Raw genomic sequence first — 24,813 nt, forward strand, 5'->3', positions numbered from 1 at the left:
AACATCTCAGATATTATGATGAACAATACAAATTATAAAGTTCAAGAGTAAACCTCAAACCTTTTCTATCCAAAATAACAAACTCCATCAGAAATTCACTTAAGCCTGCATCTCAGAGCCCGACGTACCTGTTTGAGTCCGCGAGGAGCTCCTAGAATAGGAGAGGCCATTCCCAGAACCATTTTCCCAACTCGAGTACCAGCACACGGGAAAAACAGGTTCACCAACAAACCGCAGAACTAACAAATGCTTCCTGTCTCTCTCACAGTCACCATATAGAGTCAACAGAGATAGATATTACTCCTACTCCGCTTCTTTGGAAAAGGAAGACCAAAGTCTGAAGGGCACCAGGACCAGAAATGGGTGGAGTCTGTGCCCCTGACCACACCCCTTTTGATTAACATTACCCTCATGTGCCAACAGAACATTTTAACACGTCTAAACAGCATGTGTGCATATATTATGTGGCTGTGAGTCTAATCCTAGTGAGCTACCTACTTAGCATTTTAGTGCACCTATGATGCCCTAAAATGATGTCGAGTTAGACGGCTCACTAGGTTAAGACACAGACTATTGCTGTTATTCATTTCAGTCTGTTCTCATGTAGCAAAACATTAACACTTCACACTCAACACACACAAACACTTATTCAGGACAGAATGTGCTGCAACATTCATATGTTCTGATGGATGACAGGAGTGTGTTTTATTTATTTTTTAACTCTATCACCAGTATGTCCTGTATATTGTCAAGCATATGTGTGTGTAAGTGTGTTTGTTCCTCTGGATGAGGTGCTACACAAACCACCTCAGCCAGTGCGTTTTTAAAGCAAACATGAAAACAGCACAGCCATTCATGAACCACCGGAAAACATGCAGGTGTGTGTGTGTGTGTGTTTCATTAGAAGTGACGGGAAGACCGAAATGAGAAAAAAGGAAAACCAGATTGCAAAAAAACAAGACTCCGTAGAAGCACATTTCTATTTATATGAATATGCTAAATATTGCTGTGAATATTGAGTCACATATGCATTTTGGAAAAGTGTGTGTGTTACTTTATTATAATTAAATCTTATTATAGACAGGTCAATAAACACTGAGGTGCACATATTAAGGCACAATATGTAATTTATGTATTCAAAACAAAAGGCGTAGCTTGATGATGCCTTGATTTCACTGAGCTGACGACTGCTTAAAGGGTTAGTTCACCCAAAAATGAAAATTATTTCATTAATGACTCACCCTCATGTCGTTGGACACCTGTAAGACCTTCGTTCATCTTCAGAACACAAATGAAGATATTTTTGTTGAAGGCTGAGAAAGGCTTCAGAAAGGCCTCCATTGGCATTCAGTACATTCCCACTCACAAGACCCATAAAGGCACTAAAGACGTCGCTACAAAGTCCATCTCACTACAGCAGCTGTACAATAATTTTACGAAGCAACAAGAATAGTTTTTGTCTGCAAAAAAAAAAAAAAAAAAGACTTTATCTGCCAAGCTATTGTCTTCCGTGTAGGTCTCTGACGTGAACTCAAGCGATAGCGGCTCCTCCTCTTCCGGGTCATGAACGGCGGATCTGCGTCATATTCTCGCGCATGCGTCGAGTTCACGTCACTGACTTGGTGGATAAAGTCATTATTTAGATTTTTGTGCGCACAATAACTATTTTCGGTGCATTGTAAAATTATTGTACAGCCGCTGTAGTGAGATGGACTTTGTAGCGACGTCTTTAGTGCCTTTATGGGTCTTGTGAGTGGAAATGTACTGAATGCCAATGGAGGCCTTTCTGAAGCCTTTCTCAGCTTTCAACAAAAATATCTTCATTTGTGTTCTGAAGATGAACGAAGGTGTTACAGGTGTCCAACAACATGAGGGGGAGTAATTAATGAAATAATTTTTGGGTAAACCAACCGCGGCTGACACTTGTTCACACTGCAGTAAGAGGTCAATATTGGACATGGTAAAACATGGTAGGCTACTCACATTAAATCAAGAAAACCAAATTTAAACAATAAGACTAACTGTGTTGAGCTGTAGAACAATGATTTGTTTTCTGTCGATAAATGATCCAAACAGTTGCTCAGCTGTCTAATAAAACACATCATATATTAAAGCATCTTTGGTTTTTCCATGGTTTCAACAAAATATCGGGGGAAAACGTTAATGATGTTATTGACAGGCGACGCACTGACACCGTCCTGGTTAAGTCTTATTTCTCTGGATTTAAACATTCTTGGAAACATTTGGGATAACGTACACAAGTCAACTAAATATATAAAACTATTCTAATGGTTTCTGGATATTTAAATCCAAAAATCTTATATATTGTGCCTTTAAGATAACCAAAATTTAATATGGTGAAACTAGTTAAGCTAGCCTAAAATATAAAAAGTTATATTTACGCAATGCTATAAATTCCTAGAGAATAAATATACAATAATATATCAAAAGACATAATTTACCATTACACAAAGCTAAAACAATACAATTACTAACTAAACATAAAACTGAAATAAAAAATAAAGCCTTAAATAGCAGTATTTAAAATACAAAACCTACATAAGACACGATTTTCTATCATAAAAACTGGTTTTGAATGAACCTCTTAAATCTCAATAAATCAAAATTTCGTGAAAATACTAAAATGAACTAAAAATCTAGAATACACCCCAAATTTTATAAATGAGTAAAAAAATATAGTAATGCACAAAAGCATTTACCTAGAAATTTTACTTTAAGAACGGTTTCATATACTATTCTTAGTTAACCCTTTAACTGTCACCCCCCTTTTTGAGAATAGTCATGAAAATGCACTATCCAAACTTAAAGGGCTGTAATTCATGAATGCTTTGGAATATAGACTTAAGTTTGGTCTTGATTTAAAGATGGCAATCAGCAGATTATTGCTGAAGTAAAGCATTTCAAAATATAAAATAATAGAAAAGTTATGGAAGTTTACATTTATTGAAAATAAAAAATCCAGTACTAAATTTTTTTATTTTATATAAAATAATTTTTTTACAAAAAAATGTTTTACTCTAAAATTACTATGAAATCAAAGCCATATGTCTTTCCAAATTGTGTTCCAAATTTGAAGTTGATATCACAAAAATTGAAGTCCCCATGAGATTTTGTTCAGGCGCTATACCAAAAATAGCCACCGGGTGTCATTCAATTTCCATTGATTGTTTATTTGATGTATTTTTCTGTAAATTTCTGTCCAAATATCACTTCCATCATAAAACAGTCACCAAATATGGAACATTGAGACTCAGACCTTTCAAATGATATGTTTTGTCAAGATAAGAAAAGATTTTCATTATAAAGTAGTTACTGCTGTTATGATGTAGATTTGTTTTGAGGGGCTCGTCAAAAATTACTATTTTAATGTCATCATGTAATTTTTATCATAATTTTTATTTTATCACAATGGACACATCACTTCAGGAGTGTTAGACCTTTCCAACAATATATAGTTTGTCATGATTACATTAGGATTTAATAGTAACATAGTGAAGTAAATGTAGAATGGCCGTATACGGCTTAACTAATTAAGTTAATTAAACTAATTACTAGATTAACTTATCTTTCCATAACTATTTATGTGAGAAAACAAAGTGCATGTTCGGTTATTGTCTCAGTTTGCTCAGGCTGTGCGACAATAGGCCAATAAAACGCAAGTGTGTTTTTGCAACTTGTTGAAAAAACAAAAAAACGGCTGAAATAAACCAGCAGTCGGCGCTGTGGCAGAACAATGCACATGCTCTGCTTCTCATGTTCTCAGCAGATCGTCTGTGGTCTTTCAATCTTTTGGGGAATTTGTGGAATGTGCTGGTCTGGATTCCACCATTCTGCAATAGTGGGGTCCTGAAATTCTGATTTATTATACTCATCATGACAAGAGGGCAGGAGAAAACAAGTATGGTGTGTATTACCTCATCATATTCCTCTGGAGGTCCATTGGCTTCCACTGCACTGAGATGAGTCTTGTAGAGGTCTGGATCAGAACCTGAGTGAGAAACACAAAGAAAAGCATTTACTTTTTAAAACATCGAGTTATAGCAGTGGGCAGATGGACAAATGTTTGTTGGGTTGATGGACATCACCATGCTTTGGAGATGCAGCGGGTCATGACATTGTTTTCATTTGTAAACAGTCATGGATAGAATATGTTGCACTGAGCAACTGGGCTGTCTGGAGTTCAGGAAACTATATTTATGTAATAGTCTGTTTCAGCTAGCTGGAATATTTATGAATGAGAAGATGTTGGATAGAAGAAAGCATATTTTTGGTCTGGATTCAGACACTCACATTTAAAAAATACCTTAGATATTTATCCTAATTCAATTATAATGAAAGCAATCATTTCCAGTTATGATATTACTTAATCAATAGAACCACTTTTTGTTTATTTCTTCACAAATGTTTTCTAAAGTGTGTATTTGACTGAAGACCTGCTCCAGACCTGGAGGGTCACGACATGCCTAATTCCAGGGAGAAAGCATCAAAAGGTGATTTATGGACACGTGCATCTGATTAACTGACAATGTGAGGAGATTTATTATGACTGTCTATTTTCTGTTTAGAGACGCACTATTAATCGTTAAAAGAGTACGATTCTCAATTCTAACACCCACGCAATCTTATTCCTTAAATGACAGCGATCTGTCTGTGTCTATTAAACCTTTGACAAGTACAATCACAGTGAACTAATTAAAAAATTAACAATTATTGTATTTTGAATATTTTTAAACAGACTATTGCAATTAACATTTTACAAGAACCTCTAGTAAATTACACATCTATTCAGAATCATGGGAGAATTGTGATTGTATTTTAAAGGGGGGGTGAAATGCTGTTTCATGCATACTGAGCTTTTTACACTGTTAAAGACTTGGATTCCCATCCTAAACATAGACAAAGTTTCAAAAACTAATGTTGGACGTTTGATGGAGTATTTCTGTGTCAAAAATACTCCTTCCGGTTTCTCACAAGTTTCGGAGAGTTTTTTTCGAGTATGGATCGGCTTGACGTTAATAGAGCGGAAGGTCCTTGTATGGGCCGTACGGGCTCTTCTCCCGGTAGGGTGCGCGCGCGTGACTAGAGCGAGAGAGGAAACGCACGCCCATAAACACTCTCTCAGGTGCAGATCCAGTCGTCGTTATACTCCGCGTCGCGCTCCACTTTATTCCTATGGGTGACGTCGAGCGACTTCAACGCTTCAGCACAGCATTCTGGGAAGGCAGCGCTGCATTTGAACCAATTTGAACGCAGAAATGACGAGAAGCTTCACAACCACTTCCGTTCGCATCGCAAAGTGGATCTCCACCGTTCACTGCTGTCAGGACTTTACCAAATCATACCAAAGAAGTGTGTTTTTGACGGAGCGGTCCCAGCGATAAAGGTTCAGTCCTGCTTTGGAAGCAGCCGGTGAGTTAAACTGCTTCAAATGTCTGTGCTGTCGGCTATCGTCACGTGAGTAAACATCAGTAAACGACGCGATCGCGTGCTTCGTCATTAAAACGCGCTAATGGACTCCATTGCTGTTCTCTGTATAACGTTACACTAGTCTGACGTGCAAAACCGTTTTGCTTGCTACTGCTAAGGTTTAGTCGCATACAATAGTCCATAAACTGAATCATGTCTTCATAAACTGCAAATAAAGACACACAAATGTTGACAGGCCACTAAATACAGTACATACCACAGAGACGGACGTTCTGCTGTTGCTGTTTCTCCTGTTCAATTTATTTCAGCCTCTGAATGATTCTGGATCATATATCTATTAGCTGAGATCGATAGCGATGGGTTTCTCCACACTTGAGGACGTCACCGCTTTGCGCGCTTGTCATTCTTTAGCTCCGCCCACACGATACGCCTCCAGGCGCTCGGTTTTTTCCGGAAAGACTCGGTACAGCCTATATTTCTTTTATAAATATAATAAAACTAAAGACTTTTCGGAGATATGAAGGATGCAATACTACTCTATATGTACTCAAGATTGACATGAGATTGACTGAAACTGAGGGTTTCACCCACCCTTTAAACAACAAAAATTTTACTCAATTTATCCAAATCGAGCAGCACTAGGTAGCTAGTTTCTCCAACAATGCAACAAACTATGGTGGTTAAGTGTGGGGGAAAACGTACCCCAGATTAGTTCATTTGAGCTCAGTTATAGAGCCTCCTAACTGGTGTGATTTTTCCGCCATCAAAGCTTATTTAGTCAGCTGCCATTCCACCGCAAATGTTTTTTAACACATAAAAGCAAAAGTTCAGAAACGCACAGCCACGGAAATCTCTCAACCATCATTTCTAGTAACCACGCAGAGGTTTTCCTACTTTAAAAAATGTTTCCATGACCTGGTAAATGCTATTGAGTACAAATGGACAAGCAGAGAGAGGTGGATGCTCCAGTAACTCATCCATTAATGATAAGCGAAATCTGACTCGTGAAACATAGAGTGCCATTAGAAACATGACCTCATCCTCATTACTGAAGTGATATCAGTAGAAAACCCAAGCGAAGTGCTTTAAACTATTCCCCCATCATCATGATCGATCTAAAGACAGATGGGGAGTGTACATGCTCTCTATTGGACAAATAGTGAGACTCCAACATAGACTAATATTTACGAAATAAGCATGTTTAAATATTTGATGCAAAAGCTTTTTATGTACACTACCTAGTTAGTACCTTTAAGAACTTTTAGGAAGAATAAAAGGTCCCTATGATGGCAAAAAAAGTGTGACTAGGAAGAGAGTTTGCAAGGTTTTCAAACACATCCCTTGTTAACTGAACCCAGATGAACTATTCTGAAGGTTTAGAGCAGATTCAAATGTGTATAGCAGGTGTCTAATACAGGTGTCTCCAAGAAAACTATGGCAGCAGACACCAGAGGATGATCATGATATTTGAGATTAAGCCCAGGTCCTGTCATATGTATGATCTTATGATTCCTTTCAATTGAATGTTTAATTTAGCTATAACTCTTAGCGTGCAGGCTCCCTGTGTCTCTGTTTAAGAGACAATAGAAAATGAAACCAAATGAGTATCACAAGAATTGTTTTTACATACAAAATCCGAGATGTTACAAATTCAGATCAAGCCTTCAACATGCTCCTGTTGCTTTGTTTTCACCATTGATGAGGGTCATCTGATCAGCTTAATATGCCCACAGGCACTTACTAAAAACAAATATAGATTTCATGCAAGTTTTTCTCATAACTTCATGAAACATGCATGGATTGTAGAAAATATAGCACATCATTATTTACGGCAGATTCTCACAAAAATCAGTCCAGAAGTCAACATAATCCTTCATGTGATCACGAGATGTACGGTGATCAAAAATCAGGTCTTACAGGGTTAAAGTTACCCTGAAGTCAATATTTTTATCCCTTAAAACTCATCTTTGTTCACCAAAATGACAAATTAAAAAAAAACTCTTATGAAAAAAAGTCTACTCATGCCTTAGATTACAATTGCTTGAATGTAATTCTACACCCTTGCTTCATTTAGTATACTTAAACATGAATATGCAAATGAGCCCCAACTCCACTCACTAAAACATGCTCGTCTATGTATCAATAGTAAATTGTTTTACATATCACTGTAAAACTGCAGACACATAACAGTAATTAATATGAGTGGAGAAAGACATGTATTTCACCATTACATTAATATACATAATTTATACACTATATTGCTAAATGTACCTGATTTTTCATATCAACAGAAAAATATACAGGGATAACCTGGCATCTCGAGACCCTCCTGCTTCATAGCAGGTAATGTTATGCAAAAGCCCGCCCACATGTTGATGTGATTGGTTACAAGGTATTTGTGATGGAAGAAACAGTCGATTTTTGGTTCACTGCAGTTTTAAGAACAAAATACTCAGCAATGGAGTTGACTTGAATTTGAAAATGGTTTGTCTTAAAGCACATTAAAAAAACGCACAGACATATAAACAACATTAAAATGTTGATTTTCACCAGAGGGGGAAATATGTCAGTCATGTTAACGCTCCTGTGCAGATTTAGTTTATCAGCAAGGGATAAGCAACACTTGTAAGCAAAGCTCTTCTCTTTAAAATAATTGTAAAATTCCCAGTTCATCAGCATGATTCACTGTGAGCAATTCACAGATGCTCTGACTCATTACTTTGCACTCACAGCATTTCAAGAGATGTTTTCATGAAACTCTCTCTATCAGGACAAATCATTACCAAATAGTGTCAGATTATCTGAAATCCACTGCAGCTTCAATATACCTATATCCTAATTATATTTATAGTCAAAGTCTTAAATCAATATTTATCCTCCTATATTATTATAATATGTTTTTAATGATTCTTTCCAGGTATGATATTACTTAATCACTGAACCACTGATTGCTTATTGGGCTGGCCTAGAGATCTGTGATGTGTTGCTAAATGTTTGATAGCAACGTCGTGTGTTTGGATTTTGGAGGTATCACACACCCCTAACATGGCAGGAGTGCAGAAACAGTGCTTACTCACTTATCCTGGCTTCCAGAGATGAAATATGGATTGGTCTTTCACTTTATATTATATTTTCTTTTACTGAAATGCTTAATAATTATGTTTGAATATTGTCTGTACCTCTCACTGAGAGAAAGCATATTATCAGTATGTTTTGGGAAACTTTCTGGTCAGAACTGGAGCTCAATCAACTCCAACCTTGGAGAGACCGTGTATCTGTATATGTAAGCAGGATTTTGGGTAACAGATCAGTGTTGAAGGTGAATTACGGGCATCTTGGGGAGAGTGACAGGATGTTGTTCTGGCCAAGCTGGCGCCTGCTCCAGACCTGGAAGGTCACGACATGCCTATTTCCGAGGTGAAAGCGTCAACAAGTTATCTATGGACACGTGCATCTGATTAACTGACAATGTGTGGAGATTTATTATGACTATTTTCTATAACCAATCAGAATCATTAAACCTGCAGTAACGACGTGGAAGACAGGATGGGTATTGTATGTACGATGGATGGGTAGAGAAGAAGCGTGGCCTACAAACTCCTTGTGAGACTTGAAGCTGGCTTCTGCTGATGAAACCGCAAAATATTCTTCAGTAAATTTTTCTTTAATTAATTGCACTCCTGACTCTTGGTCTTCACTCTTTACAAATGGTCCTGGGTCATAGACCGTTACCCCTACATATGACTCAGTCATGAAGAAAACAAGATGTTTGTGTTTCTGCTATTGTTTTATGGACAAAACTGATGATGAATTTCCTTGAGAAATATTTTAAAACAACTCCTTTTGGAGATGTCCTCATAATGAGGATAAAATATATTTTTATTCTGTTCTGAAAATGAGAAAAGTTGTATTTTAGGGTTTGGGTTAGTCTATTATGTAATTCATCTGTAATTAAGAACAACACATGTTAATGGAAACTCCCAAAGTGATTAAAAACACAACTGTGTGTGTTTGTGTGTGTGCTGTACCTTCATTGCTAATTGCACTGATGCCTCTGTGGAAATCCTCAAAACTGATCACACCCAGACCGCTGGGATCCAAGAACCGCGTCAGATCCTTCACCTGAAACCACAAACAAACTATTCACCTTACACAGACACAGCAGAGATAACTTATCATACATTTATTGACAACAAAACACATATACATTGATTTACCCACAAGATAAAGAATGGAAATAGTAGGAGAAATGTGTCATCTTACAAGTGTTTCTTTTTTATTAATATGTAAGGATGTTAACTTCTGCACAAAATTAAAATAAAGAAATTATGCCAAGTGTGAATAAGAGACTGTTTGTGTGATTCAATAAAAGTGACAAAGGCTCATTTTAGATCTCTTTTTTGTAACTTACAGATAAACAAAACAAAAGGCAAAATCTGACGATGACGATCCCTAACATATAGTGACAAAACACACATTCCCCGCATCTCTCTCTCTCAAACACACACACACACACACGCTACACTCCAGTGAACAGACACAATTGCACACAGTCGGTAACCAGGCAACAGAAGACCTGACAGTCGCAAACTTCTCAGAGCACAAGTGAAGAGAAGCTCCAAACACACTCAAAAACCTCCGACTGAGAAATCAAAACATGATGAAACTGTTGCCTAAACATTTAACTCTGATTGAGTGTGTGATATTTTAGCCCCAATGGCAACAAATTACACATCTACTGTACTTCTCAAATACACACACACACACACACACACAGACAAGCATTGATTTGAGTTTAAATTACCACATAGGAAACTGAAGTGCTGAATGAGCTGCAAAAATCTGCAGGATCATATACTCCTGGATGATATCGGCTCATTACAAGTCGTAGTGACTGTCAGGCAAGTGCGAAACAAGTGAATATTGATTGAGTAACGTTAACCAGTTCACTAAAAAGGTACCTGATCAAAAGAACGGTTCATCATCACTATTCAGAATCAAGTATAGCTGTATAATAAATACTAGCAGTTTATCAATAGCCAATTTCTAACATGTATGCAATCACTTAGGGCCAAGTTGTTGTAAAGTAATCCGATAGGATTTCGGCTGTCGGATTAGATCAAATCTTGAAAATGGGTTGTTCAACAGAAGAAAAAAAAAGGATTCTGAAATTAGATAATATCACAAAATTCAATCTAGATCAAATCCTCAGTTTGTGTTGTTCAAAACCTTTCAGTAAGATTGGGATACTTGGCTTTGATCAAAAAAAATTCCAGCAGAAGAATGGATTTCAGGAACAAAAATGTAATAAACCTTTTAAATTGTTCAAAAAATACAACATTTGTATAATGTAATACACACACCTAGGCTACTTTGTATTTTGCTCTTGATTAGATTCATTGTTAAAGTAATAAATTAGAAGTAGTTATTAACTTAACTTATTAATATAACTATAACTTATTAATAAATAATAAGTTAGTTATAATTTATTAAGCCTTTTGGTAGCCTACAGTAAAGTAAAAAAGAGATTTTGGCGGCATAAAATAATACCCAAACAGTTGTAAACCTCAAACAAAAATATTAAATTAAAGGTGCACTATGTAACTTTTCCCTCCACTAGAGGTCAACATTTGGGATATTGTAAGTACTCAACTAAACAAAATATATAACACTGGCCTAGTGGTTTTGGGATATTTTACTGCAAAAGTGTTACATACTGCAGCTTTACATTTAAACTGTTTTATCACTGTTTTTGTAAACTACATTGGCACAATCAAGAGATGAACCCGTCAAAAGTTATTTGTGAGAGAACGCAAAGTTTCTCGGGTGACGCTACACAAGAATGCAAAAGCATTGAATTGAAATAGCATATATATATATATAAATTCCTCTTCTCCTCACTATGTCCCTTTAGGGGCTCTGTAGAGCACTAGTAATCCAGATTTGGTCATTTGAAAAAGTGTGTACCCGGATCAGGGTAATCAAGTCAAATTTTGCTTTCAAAAACCAGCAGAAAAGTAAAATGTATCCAAATCCAGATCATTCTGATTCTAAACATTTTGAACAACTGGCCCTTAAAGACTTTTCCTGGTATTTTCTGACCAAATATTCTTAATCAAGTGATTGCTTTAGGTAATGAGTAAGTGTAATGTGAGCTGTTTTAACCCCAGTATAGAGGCATCTCAACTCAAGGCGTGAAAACCAGTGAGTCACGAATCAGTCACATGAGTGGCTCAGTTCAGATTAATTATTCTACCTTTCTTAAGATGCACTGTATCAGCTTTCTCATGGATATGCACTGAGTCACACATATGGACATTTTTGCGCTGTAACCTGATACCAATTACAGTTCCTTGTTGGAAAATGTGACTTCCGGGTAAGAATTTGCATCTAACATCATGCAATCCCATAGCAACCGTATCATAAAGATAAAACAACATGGAAACGACATCATATTGAAAGGCAAACACAGACACAGACTCACTCTCCAGTGTTTACTAAAAACATGTCCGAGACTAAATTAAAAAAATCATATCACTTTCTGTCTACCTGTCTCTTCAGTCATAAACCATCTCAGTGCCAACCAGCTGAGCAAGCTCTTATAATGTACACCTGAATCACGAGAAGAAATCTCTGGAAATTTGAGTCCAATCACAGTCAGACAGACAAAGGAATGACCCTTGAGGCTGAGACGAAGTATGGCATGCAATTTCCTTCCTGAAATCATAAACAACCTTATAAAGAACATGCAAACATGCTTAGTGTTGCAAATGTGTGATGCTTTTCACATAATAGGAAAGTTAAATTTTAAACCTGTATTACATGGTCACAAGCTTAAAAACTCAGACAAATGCAAAAAGAAAGAAGTCATATGCATGTATAGTCCAAGGTGCATTTAAGAAAAGATGAGTAACAATAACGAAAAGACTAAGTGTGCGTCTGTACATGCACCCCTCCCTATCGTTCATCTGGCCGTTTAACCTTTCAGCTGATCTGATCAGCAGTTTTAACAGTCACAAAAGATCCAGACTTCCGGCATCCAATTCATCCTCTCTTAAACACACAATACCACGTGGCCGGGGGATCAGGAGTTAACGGGAAACACAAATCTATATTCTCATCTAAATGGCAAAATAACCACAGAGGGATTTTGAAGTTGGTACATTCAGCGCTTGTTGTTATACGTCACAAAAGCAGTTTAAATATAAAATACATCCTCCTTCTGAATATCCAGCATCACTTGTCGACTAACCTGCCAAATACAGTGAACACACGTACATAACATGAAACCAATCTATAAACATTAGTGCACCAACATTTACACTGGTAAAGAACATCATATATTGTTAGATGAACTCGCATCAAAGACACAAACCAACTCTATACACTAACTATTATTGATTTTCCTTCAGTTTAGGTGTCAATGATGTGATATCGAAACTTAGTCAAACGGATTTTTCTACTCAGCTACCTCAAAATAATATTCCTGTTTTAGTACAAATTAAGCTCATTGGACAGATATTGTGACTTAATATCGATTATACCAAAAAACGCTAATTCTCCCTCTTTTTCTTTATATAAAAAATGTAGCACTTTCAATGAAAGTGAATCGCAACAATTAGTTAATGTTACAATATTCAGTTTCAATAGTATAGCCACAAAAAAACAGAGTAAAAAACAATTTCTATGCCAAGTTATACCCAATTGTACAACTTTAAATAAAATGTCTGTAAAAAAATTGTGATTAAAAGCTCCAATAATAGACAAATTTTAATACATTTTAAAAACTATAAAGCTTCACATTTCTGCTTTTTTGCTCTAAGAAAAACCTACATTAATAAAAATAAACATTGTCAATTAAGCTTAACTTGGAATATTCCTTTAAAATGATTTTGTTGTTGTTGTTCAAGTTAAGATATAGCAATAACTAAAAGTCACAATGTAATTAAACATAAATAAGGGGGAAGAAAAATACCCCAAAAAGTTGCGAACCTTGGGTATGAAGTTAGTGATTAGAGGCACTAAAAAGTGTATTAACACTTGTATAGTTTGTTAAAATGTATGCAAAACAGATGAGAGAAAGAGCGAGAGATACAGGACAAGAGTGGTATTCTGAGTCGGTTTGAATAATAAAAGAGCAGTTCTTGGGTGTCACCACGATCAAGTTTCACTTGGAGCTTTGGGACCCAAGGGAAGACACACACTGTCCTGTAATCATAAAGCATTTTTATGACATTTACACCCCCCACCCACCATTTAACCAGCCACAAGCTCGCACAAATAGACATGGATAGACAAAAAAACTGACCTGTTCAGCTCCATATGCTTTGGCAAACTCGATAAACTCCTCAATATGGACAAATCCATCTCCGTCCTGATCCAAAGCCTGGAAAACTGCTCGGAGAGCCGACTGCTCCTCGCTTTTATGGGCTGTTGTGGAAACTATAGGCACGTTTATCAAATCCACGGGGACCCTCTGGTCATGAAGCGATTTAGTTGGCAGAGAGTCGGAGGCCTTGCACAAATCCAGAGTCATTTCTGCATGTTTGGGAATGTTGGTGGTATCAGGAGTATTTTCCATTAAGGTCAGGTAGGCCTCCCCATCCAGGCTGGCTCCGCAGGGAAAGACATTTCTATGCAAGGGAGGAGAGCTGGGGGCAACTGAGCTCACTTGTTGCTCTTGTGCCAGGTCTATTGGTGATTGTGTCAGCTGATGGAAATCCTCCTGATGTGTAAACTGAGCAGGAAACCCCGCCTCTCCCTCTCCTGTAGCTTCATGTAATTGGCTTGGAGTCTCTGTGGCGTCTGTAAGATCCAGCCCCACAAGTCCACCTGTCACGGTTAGCTGATCACCTGCACAGGTAAAGGGAGTGGACTCTAAAGAATCAGGATTACTGGCACAATGAAGAATGACTGGACTCGAAGTAGACATTCTGCAATCCGATCCCTCCCCTGCCTGTAAAGTCATACTTTGAAGTTTCTCTTTGACTTTCAGTGGTGTATTATGACTGTCATGGTGAGCTATTACCTTTTCTTCAGGTGTATCCACTGCAATTGCACCTGATTTTGGAGTCAAAGAGCCATTCAGTTGGTCTACAAGTGCACTCTCTTTTTGTTGAGTATTGATTTGTTCCTGACAGGCTTCTCTTGTTGCATCCAGTTCTTGATTGTTGTCAGATTTACTGCTATCTAGATTTAACTCATCATTTTGCAAGATGTCCAACTTGCTTTCCTGATTAGTTGCCTCTTGATTTTTATGCAAATCTGAGATCGCTGTTTCTGGGTCCTCTGTGTTACATGTTGTGGTTGTATCATCTGCACTCTCTCTCTCCATTGCCTCATCATCTGGGTTGCCCATTTCTGTATTTGCTATATTATCCTGAAATTCAAGTGTGAGTGCATCAGATTCAAGATCAGGTGAGTCTGCATCAAATTTTCCCTGTTCTGTTAGCTCAAAGGCATCTGTCACAGATGGAATAACAGTGTCTAAAGATGGCACAGCTTCACAAGAAACATTGTCTGTAAAGACCTCAAACATGGAAACAGAAATAAGGTCTCCATATCCATCATCTTCAGGTAAGGCTTCCGCCTCAATTGAGTGTGTGGGCTGGCTGTGATCCTCAGGTAAGATGTCATCTTCTGGTGAGAGCTCAAGTAAGGCATTATGCTCAGGTGTGCAGACCGGTAAGGCTAATGTGGACTCTTGTCTGTCTTTGTCAAGCAGGCTATCAGTTGAAGGATCTTCTGCTTGCAAATCTATAAAAGCAATTGGTGTGAGTTCTGTTTTAGATTCAGAGATATCAGTTGAAGCGTTAGACACGGCCTCCTCGCTTTCCTCTTCACCAACCGTTTCCAATTGTACGCCAAATGTGCATTCTGTGAATAAATCATGCAACATTTCTTCACAAAGTGTAGGCGATATGCAAGACTCACCTAATGGACTCCTACAGGCGGTCTCTGCTTCAGAGGATAGTTGTGTTTCTATGTTAGCGCCTGATGTCTCTCGGCTCTTAAGATCATCATCATGGGTCTCATTACTAGCTGAGGGCTCACTACTCTCCTGTTCAGAGTACAGACCTCCAACCAGCAGCTCAGGTAAAAACATCTCCACCTCATCCATTTGAAGGGGTGCACTAGATTTGTGATATGGCGAGCCAGGTGGTTCTGAAAATGTCATCGACGGGATGGGCTCATGGGCTGAGGATGCCAGGTAGAAGTGTTTAGATGTAGATAAAGGTGTCTGACAAATAATTGAAGGCTTGGGATTTGAGTTTGTATCCATATACGACACCTCCACAGGAGAAACAGGAAACAAACCTTCAGATTCAAGAGTGAGATGATGAGTCCCATTTGGAAGCAAGTTCTGACTGTCTTCATTCTCAAATGTTCTTTCCACTAGGGAATTATGGCTGAACTCACAGATTGTTAAATGCGTGTCCTCAAGCTTTAGGGGAGTTTCTTTCTCTAGTGTTTTGTCTGTCTGAATGGTGGGGTCGTTAATAACCAGCTCACCTGTGTACTCATCTAGAGGGTTTAAAGTGGAAGTAACCTTCACCGGTTGCAATAAATCAGGCAACTGTTCAGGATGATTGTAAAAGTTGTTTTGATTCGGCATTGGTAAGCTTGAGAAGGTAGGACTAGTAGATCTAGAATTAAAACTGATGAGATCATCCACAATTTCCAAATTTCCAGGAGAACCCTCTCCTTTGAGATCTTGGGAAGGAGTCGTCTTCCATTCGGGATAGACACATTCCAGACCATTTTCCCAGGAATACGTCTGTCCAGAATACTGAGAAGCCCAAAATAAGTCATCAAGGTTTATGGCGCTTTCCTGAAAAATGTCATTAGTCGAATCGCCAACAGAACTGTTATCTTTATCCATAAGGAGAAATCCAAGGGGATTCTGTTCGGATTCCCACTCAGCTTTCCCACTCACCTCCCACTCAGAACACCCCTGAGGGCTGGAGAGAACTTGCTCCATTAAAAAGAAGAGTTCTCTCCTCCGACAAATAGGAATATTGCAGAAATTACAATCCTTTGTTATGATCCCACAAGGTAATGTTCGGAATTCAAAAGTAATTGATGGCCTCTTCCAGTATACGCACCAAAAGAAATATCCTTGTCGAGACCCATGCGTAAGCGTCCACCTCCCTGTAAATGATCAACTACTGTTTACTTTTGCGGACACAAGGATAATGTTTCACAGCACTCCATGAGGGCTGAGATATTTTTTCCAGATATGCAAACCTCTCCATGAAAAAAAGTTGGCCCCTTTTGCCTGTTTTGCATTCAAATTCACATCTAATCCATTTAACATAAGACTTCTCAAAGCGTGTTGATCCACATCCCAATCAACACATAATAACAGGATTACTGCAGTATTAAATATTGCTGCCCATAAAAAAACCTCAGAAGTGCATAATGAAAAATACAATCTTAGAATATGTACATGTATAAGAGAATGCAGGAAATTACATAAAATAGATAGCTATATCATTTCAAATATAACACTGTAGATCCAAATTTCATTCGAGTTGATTTTGTTAGCCTTCAACTTCCTAATGTTAAAAAAATGTGCCTGCCTCACAAGCAAATCATTTATACGGATAGATTAATGGTACACTAACATGCTTAACACTTCCCTGGAATAACTACTAAGTATTAGGTTATAATGATTAACACTCTGTAAACAGTTAATCTTATTAGGCAGTGTATTCAATCATTTTACTCAGATAAACAAACAATCTGAAAGCTTAACATATCTGCATTTTTTTATATGTAAATAAAGCACACTATACTTTAAACGGCTGTCAGACTAAAAAAATAAATAATCAGAACCCTTAAATGATAGATTGATCTAGCGCGGTTAGCATCAGCATCCTCCACAGCTGAGGTAAACCCAATGGCCGATTAGCTGGCCCAAACGACCCCCTCTTATTTTAATTTCCAGTTTGACTAAAAAACGACCCCTGATATGGTTCTGGACCCCCGTCAGAGTTGATTTAATCCCTTAATTTGGTTTGAAGATGGGTAGTTTATTCTTCAGTTTATCCTTCTTAAAAACAGGCCAACATCCAGGTCGAGTCTCGCGAGTCATCCACCTGCGCTTGTTATTAGCCTGTTAGCGGGATAAAAATCAGCTCGCGACCACCGATAATCCGACAAATCCTTCGGCGGTGATTTATCCGTTAATCTGAAATCCGAGATTTCTCGTGAGGTCGTTTTTTCCAGTCGACGAATGATGTATTCAGTTATTTATGTCTCTCATCAGCAGCAATACACAACCTCTGCTGTCTCACTCACACACACACTCGCATGTCTCACACACACACACACGAACCGACGTCAGCAACACGCATGCGCAGCGCCGGCGCCGCAGTCTACAGCTTTAAACCACAGGCGTCAAGAATCCATTCCTCGCGCAGTTATCTGCGCGTTTGGTTGATTTGGTGATGATGGAATGTAGATTTATTTACAACGGCATTTTTTTTAAATGTCACATTCCCGAGCCTCTGTCAAATGACAGCTGTGATGCTGTTATTGAAAAAACATTAAAATTATGTTTTATTATTAAAATAGTGGATAACATAATCGAGAGAGCTCGCCAGAAATAAATGAGATAATCGTCGACTTAGAATAAATGCTAATTTGTTAACCAAACTGTTATTTTTCAGTTATTTACTGTGGTTTTCTTGCGCCCCCTTGTGTCAGAACAAAGACTTTACAACTAATAACATGAACCGCGAAAATATAAGCATTATATAAGATTTATTATGAAAACTGTTACGTATATAACAATACAATATTTACCTTTTTTCAAAATGTACTGTAGCTGAAAATTAAAATAAAAAACGGCACTATATTACGTAGTGCTAGAGTAGTTATTCATACCAACATAAAACATTTTGATCTATTATAATTACTAATACTTTGCAGATAAACATACTTGACATATCTGACAACTGCTCTGCATTAGCACAGTTCAAACACATCTTTCATATCTCACCTCAAAATCAAAAAATGAAATGAAATTTGATTAACATTGTAACATTCATAATTTATGGTATTATTTGTTGTTTTGACATTAATTTAAGATCAGAATCTAAAAAGAATGAGAATTAACAACTCAAAAAGTATAACTAGAGCATTCTGAAAATTAGAAATGGGCTGCTTAATTTTAATAGTGTCACAGGTTTTAATGGTCAGAAAAAAATAGGCTTATTTGAAAAATAAGGCTTAAAATAGGCTTACTTTACGCAGAATATAATTTCTTTTTTTCTTTGTTTTTTGAGGGTGAAAAAAATTATCTAGGCATGTTTTTGTGAGTTTCAACAATTATCATCATTCGGATGTTGGTCTGATCCACTGGTTGATTGCGTCATTTCATCCTCTTTAGTAGTGTTATTTATCCTTTCTTTTCTCTGCCGACCAAAAACCTAGAAACACAAGGGGAAAGTTACAGTGAGATCTTATATACCAAAATGTTACCCACAGGTCAATCAAACAGTAGAAGAAAAATTATTAGTAATAATTTTTTGCTCACCCGATCACATATTTGGAAAAATAATTGAGGCTTACATTTTTTTTATTTATTTTTATTTTTATTTTTTTTTTTTAATGAGTTGAGATCCTTATAACTAGCAAACACCAGTCTTCTACCTCATGCACACACACCTGTGTGCGGTGCTGTCTGTTCATAGTTTTGCAGAGCGAGATGAAATAATACCAAGCAGCCGCTCCACGTCATTGGCCGATGTGAGCCACGCCCCTCCGTCGGCGACCAGTATAGATCCAGTGACGTATGAAGCAGCGCGACTGGCCAGGAAAAGAACCGCATGTGCAATCTCTGTCTTATTACCGGCTCTTTGCAACGGGATGCTGCGGAAAGCCCCCGCTGTCTCAGCATGTGAGCCACCTGAAAGAAGAGGGGGACAAAAATGTATAGTACACAAGAAATAAAGACTCTCAAATTTGGCTACACACACACACAACTGGTCTTACCCAGTCTACGGTATCCTTCTGTGCCAGAGATGGGCCCTGGGGCCACTGTGTTCACCCTCACACCACTGGGGCCCCACTCAACCGCCAAGTGCCTTGTCATGGCATCTACAAACACACATACATGTACAGATAAGTAGTCATTATTGTGAACATCTCATATCATTAATAGTCAGCATAGAAAAAAATATCGCAACCAACATTATGGGGTCAAAAAAGTATTAAAAAAATATAGCATGCAGGGCTTGACATAAACAACCACAAAATGTGGGTGCATTTCAGCCACTAACCACTTTGGCGTGTTGAAATTTATATACAATATATACATTTTTAAATTCATAGTCGTTTAAAAAGGCACCTGAAATAACTAAGAAGTGCATTGTAATGTTGTCAAATACATAGATTATGATACATATCGAATTATATGAAACGTTTCCAATACAAATTTTCCGCAGACTAGATACATGACACCAGCTGCTCTCTCTCACTCACTCGTTTCATTTGCTCCAGATGAATATTGTTGGTGTTACAGGGCTTAAATTTCAGTTCTTGAATTTCGCACCCAAAGTGCGCACATGAAGCCGCCTCTCAGCACTAAACAGAGTTGTTTTCGCTGCTTATTGTGCTTACACAATAAAATACACACAAAATTATGTCAACATGCTGATCTTAGTGAGTATTCACATAAACACAGTCGGTTCTGTTTTAAGTGAACTTAAACAGTTGAGAAGGAAACATGTGTAACAGTGTAATGGATCTGTGTGTCAGGTCTTAAAGTGGCAGCAGCCTAATAAACCTGCTGACAAATTATGAGATAATATTAAAAGTATCTATATGGGAGTTTTTCCCCTTGGTATCAATGTCAAAACTGTGGCCAGTGAAAATATTGAGTGGCTAGTTACTTTGGAAAAAAACTATCCAGTAGCAATAAATGTTAATGTCAAGCCCTCTATGCATGTATGAAACATTAATAATAATAATAAGAACAGTATGAATGAAAATAAATAGATGATGCATGTTTTTCTTTCCATTCGTCATGTAAGACTTTTACTCCTATAATACTTAAATAATATATATTCTTCTAACATTTATAAAATCCATCATATGACTTTACATAGCAGTCAAACAAACACTTAAAACATCAAACAGAAAAGGACTCTGACCATTTGCAGCCTTCGCTGACCCAGCATGCACCTGGAGAGCCTGACCTCTGTACCCCAGAGTGGCGGAAATGTTGACAATGGAGCCGCCATGATCCTGAGAGAGAAAAATTAAACCACAAACTATGAGACACTGACTATAAATCACTGATCGATACAAAGTGAGGTAAAAAGCCAAGACACGAGATATTTAGGTAATAAAAATGTTTGGTACTGCAAAGGTGAATGAAATATACATGTTTACCTTGAACCATTTGTCATAGACCACTTTACTAGTGTTGAAAGTTCCCATGGTGTCGATCTCCATTACTGTTTTGAAAGCGTTAAATGACAATGATGTAGCTGGACACAGGAAATTACCTGCAGCATCTGAGAAAAAAAAAATTAAAACATGCATAAATGATCCTAAATCCTTGAGGGGATATTTTTTGGTCCTTGTGAGGGAAACAGCTTATAAATCATACTAAGTGCTGTTATTTGAAAATTATTTGGAAAGTTTTCTGTGAGGGTTGTGTTTAGGGGTAGGGGATAGAATATACAGTTTGTCCAGTAAAAAAATCATTATTTCTATTGAAAAGTCCTCATAAAACATGAAACCGTATTTTTTTCCCTCAATATATATTGAAAAAAAATCAGTCAAATGATGAAGCATATGGCTTTGTATCAGTAGAAACCCTGGAGTAAGTATATTCAAATGATTGTGCTTTCCCCCCTCATATCCCCCTGAGACGAGAGATTTATGCATTTTATTTCTGGAAAAATTCCTCCTATGACGCAAATTGACGATATTTGCATCATAGGAGGAATGTTTGGCCAAAGGCTAAAGACTACAGCCAGCAGAGGGAGCTATTTCCGCATGTTTTGAACCCGCGCATGGGGAATGGAGATCACACTCAGAGCTCAGCTCCTACAGGCACTCATTTAAACGGAGCTATGGTGAGAAATGTAAGTGTTTTAACTTCTCAAATTAATTTCTATGAAAGTTAAGATTGCAAAGGCATGAACTGAAACGCGCCAGACTGAACTCGCGTTGTGAATGTATGCCGCGAGTGTAGTCGCGATTACCTCAGCTCTCATCACTCGTGCAGTTAGTGCTCAGTGCTGTGAGACTCGCGCGGTGACTCACTCATTATATTGAACAGACACGTTCAGTTTTTAATTGTAGTGTCTTCTCCAACTCAGTCACAGTAATCCAGTTGGTGGCTTTGGGAGTGGCCTCACAGGGCAGCGAAGCATTCTGGGAATTGTAGTCTTTCATCCCCATGAGACAAAAATACATTTCTGTCTTTTCTCAGTCTAGAAGGCACCAAATTTAAAAATAATTTCACATTTCTACTAAATTAATGACCCAGTTTAAATACAGATTCATCTTCCCAGCACTGAAGTGCCCCTTTAAGGCATGCCTGTATTGAACGTTTTTTAAATAAGATATTACTGTCTGTCTTTACTATAATTATCTAAATACTGCATTTAAAGCTGATCCGTAAGTTTTGCCACTTTGTCTCCATCTCTGTTTGAAACCTGCAATTGCAGTTATTTGTGGAATTATCTTCTTTACGTGAGTTACATCGGCAGCTCCTCTTTGCCACTTTTGTTCTGACCAACTGAGGGGAAAAAAGCATTACAATAAATCACGCTGGATTACAATCCACCATCAAAATGATGTTTAATTATTCCAGCTGCTGCGAGAAAAGGCTAGAAATGATCCACACCTGCAGCATCCTCACATGCAGCCGAACTCCTCCTTTAGACGTGACGTAATGACACAAAGACATGCTCGAATCTCCAAAGGTACCACTCAAATTATAACATTATTTCAAGCTTACCGACTAAGGTAAGGAGATGGTTTTGAACACTGGCTTGTTACGCATTTGCTCAAAACAGTTTGGATAATTTTTACCTAAATGAAGTAAAGACTGCAGCTTTAAGGATAAAATAATGGATAAATGTAATTTTACTGGAAAAGGAGACCTGATGTAAGAGTACTAGTAGGCAGCCTACCTACATACAATATATTATGTAATCACATCATAGAACGATAAAGAGAAACTTGGTCAGAGGGTGTTCTATCTCAATATCTCTTTGGTAATACACTGTATGTTTGGGGCAATGTATGATTTATTTTATTGTTAAGGCACTGTATTTGACCTCTGAGAACTTCAAACTTAAGCCTTACTGTTAATAAGTATGTCAACACGTCCAAATGCCTTCAATGTTTCATCCATGGCAGCAGAAATCGTCTCTGGTTGACGCACATCCATTGCTATCGGCAAACACCGCCTGCCTGTTGTGTTGGTTAACTTCTTGGCTGCCTAAAACACACACACACACAAATTGCTCTTCACCACAGAAATGACATCGATGAGTTATTGGCAATGTGTTGAGACAGTACCTCAGAGATTTTCTCCAGATTTCTGCTGGCAATGACCGTGTCACAGCCATGCCTGAAAGAATTGTTATAGGCATTGAATGAATTGTCAAATGACTTTCACAAGAAAATCAGAAAACATATTCAGATGAATTTGAAGATGCGGGCCTGAGAAGAATACGTTACCGAAGGTCACAAAGGTTAAAGATCAATATATAAATGTCATTATAAAAGGCAAGTCATGAGTGGATGTGTCAGATTAAAAAGGTTCAGTCATAGATAAAGTGTTGACAGTGAGAAACTACAGTGGAAATCACTGACACTCACCGCATCAGAACTTCTGCTATTCTAAAGCCAATGCCTGACCCTCCGCCGGTTATAAAGGCCACCTGATCACTGCAAACACACAATACGTTTCAATAATGTCTGTTTATTACAGTTTGAATGACTATTTACATGGCAAACACAAAGTCATTATCACAATCCATAACATTTTCATTTTGTAAAACATTTCAACTTGACATAGGATACATTCTATTGAGATGTAAACATGTTTATGAACAAAAGCATTTTCTAGCAGTATCATAAAAATTGCAGTTCAACAGAATACGTTTTCAATCACACAGTACGAACTATTATAAACATTTTTTTTATTTTTTTTTTTATTTTAACCAAGGCTGCATTTGTTTAATCAAAAATACAGTAAACACAGTAATACTATGAAATACTACTACAATTTAGAATAACTTGTTTCTCGTTCATAACGATAATTTCTTATTATTACCAATGTTGAAAAGTTTTAGCTGCATTTTCTTTTTCTGGAAATCATAATACACTGCCATTCAAATGTTTGGGGTAAGATTTTAAGATTTTGCCAACTTTTATTTAGCAAAGGCACGTTAAATATATTAAAAAGACATTTATGGAAAAAACAAGTTATATTTATAAATAAATGCTGTTCTTTTCTATTCAACAAAAAATCCTGAAATAAAAAAGTTTCCACAAAAATATTAAGCAGTTTAACATGAATAATAATCAAAATAGTTTCTTGAGGATCTGAAGGATCATGTGAAACTGAAGACTGGAGTAATGAGGCTGAAAATTCAGCTTTGATCGCAGGAATAAATCACATTTTAAATATATATTACAACAGAAACCACTTCATTTAAATTGTAATATTTCACAGTAATATTACTGTATTGTTGATTAAATGAACACAACCTTAGTGAGCAAAAGAGACTTTTCAAAAATACTTTTTAATAGTATAAAAATCAGAATGCACTCTTTACCCATTGCAGAGACAAGTCTTTGAGCAATGGGATTTTTCCAATGCAATAAAAAATGAAATCTCAAAGATGTGTATTGAGCTTACATGAGCAGATCAGGGCTGTAGATGTGTGTGTATGTTCTCATACACTCATCAGTCTCGATGTCCTCTGGCGAATTATTGACCAGCTGAGGTTTCTCTGCCATGATGACTCTAAATAACCCCATCAGTTAATAAATAAAAAACCTTTTGATCACACAGCATTTGCAAGTAACCGTTGAACTACTAAAAATCAACATCTACAAGTACAAGAATATGATTGCAACCGCCGCAAAGTCACAACAAAACTTAAAATAAAGCTCAGTTACGTTACCTAAAATGTGAATCCGTTTGCACATGCGATCAGCTCCCACGTTGATAATGAACTTTAAGCAACTGTTTTCATTCTGCACGATGGACTTCTGTACCTGGCGAGAGGAGTGACGTCAAACGAGCGTGACAAAGCACGGCATTATGGGAAATGTAGTACAAATGTTACCAGCGGTAGCTGTGGTGCCTAGTGTAAATAACCA

The 24,813-nt window shown here is 37.3% G+C and overlaps 2 protein-coding genes across 4 annotated transcripts in view; both read right to left on the reverse strand.

The window, feature by feature from the left end:
• Positions 1-17,786, reverse strand: part of rab11fip3 (RAB11 family interacting protein 3 (class II)) — a 37,584-nt gene extending 19,798 nt beyond the window's left edge. Inside the window, exons 1-3 of one of the 2 annotated variants that reach the window (XM_067435381.1) lie at positions 13,757-17,786; positions 9,477-9,570; positions 3,936-4,009 (exon numbers count right to left, since the gene is read on the reverse strand). In XM_067435381.1, coding sequence (XP_067291482.1) covers positions 3,936-4,009; positions 9,477-9,570; positions 13,757-16,429 — 2,841 coding nt within the window. In that variant the 5' untranslated portion in view covers positions 16,430-17,786. The remainder of the gene's footprint in view (positions 1-3,935; positions 4,010-9,476; positions 9,571-13,756) is intronic. The other variant, XM_067435382.1, reaches the window with a different exon arrangement.
• Positions 17,787-18,199: 413 nt separating this feature from the next.
• decr2 (2,4-dienoyl CoA reductase 2, peroxisomal) lies at positions 18,200-24,750 on the reverse strand. 2 transcript variants are annotated; one of them, XM_067435383.1, is made up of 10 exons: positions 24,615-24,750; positions 24,347-24,454; positions 23,302-23,370; positions 22,999-23,050; positions 22,783-22,918; positions 20,851-20,975; positions 20,610-20,703; positions 19,450-19,554; positions 19,175-19,363; positions 18,200-18,884 (listed from the first exon to the last, which is right to left on the reverse strand). In XM_067435383.1, the coding sequence occupies exons 2-10, from the start codon at positions 24,445-24,447 to the stop codon at positions 18,850-18,852; spliced, it is 906 nt and encodes a 301-aa protein (XP_067291484.1). In that variant the 5' UTR covers positions 24,448-24,454; positions 24,615-24,750; the 3' UTR covers positions 18,200-18,849. The 2 variants fall into 2 exon arrangements, with proteins under 2 accessions (XP_067291484.1, XP_067291485.1); XM_067435384.1 differs by having other exon boundaries at positions 19,123-19,363.
• Between the last annotated feature and the right edge of the window lie 63 nt (positions 24,751-24,813).

This window comes from Pseudorasbora parva, chromosome 24 (genome assembly GCF_024679245.1).
Source record: "Pseudorasbora parva isolate DD20220531a chromosome 24, ASM2467924v1, whole genome shotgun sequence".
NCBI classification, from domain to species: domain Eukaryota; kingdom Metazoa; phylum Chordata; class Actinopteri; order Cypriniformes; family Gobionidae; genus Pseudorasbora; species Pseudorasbora parva.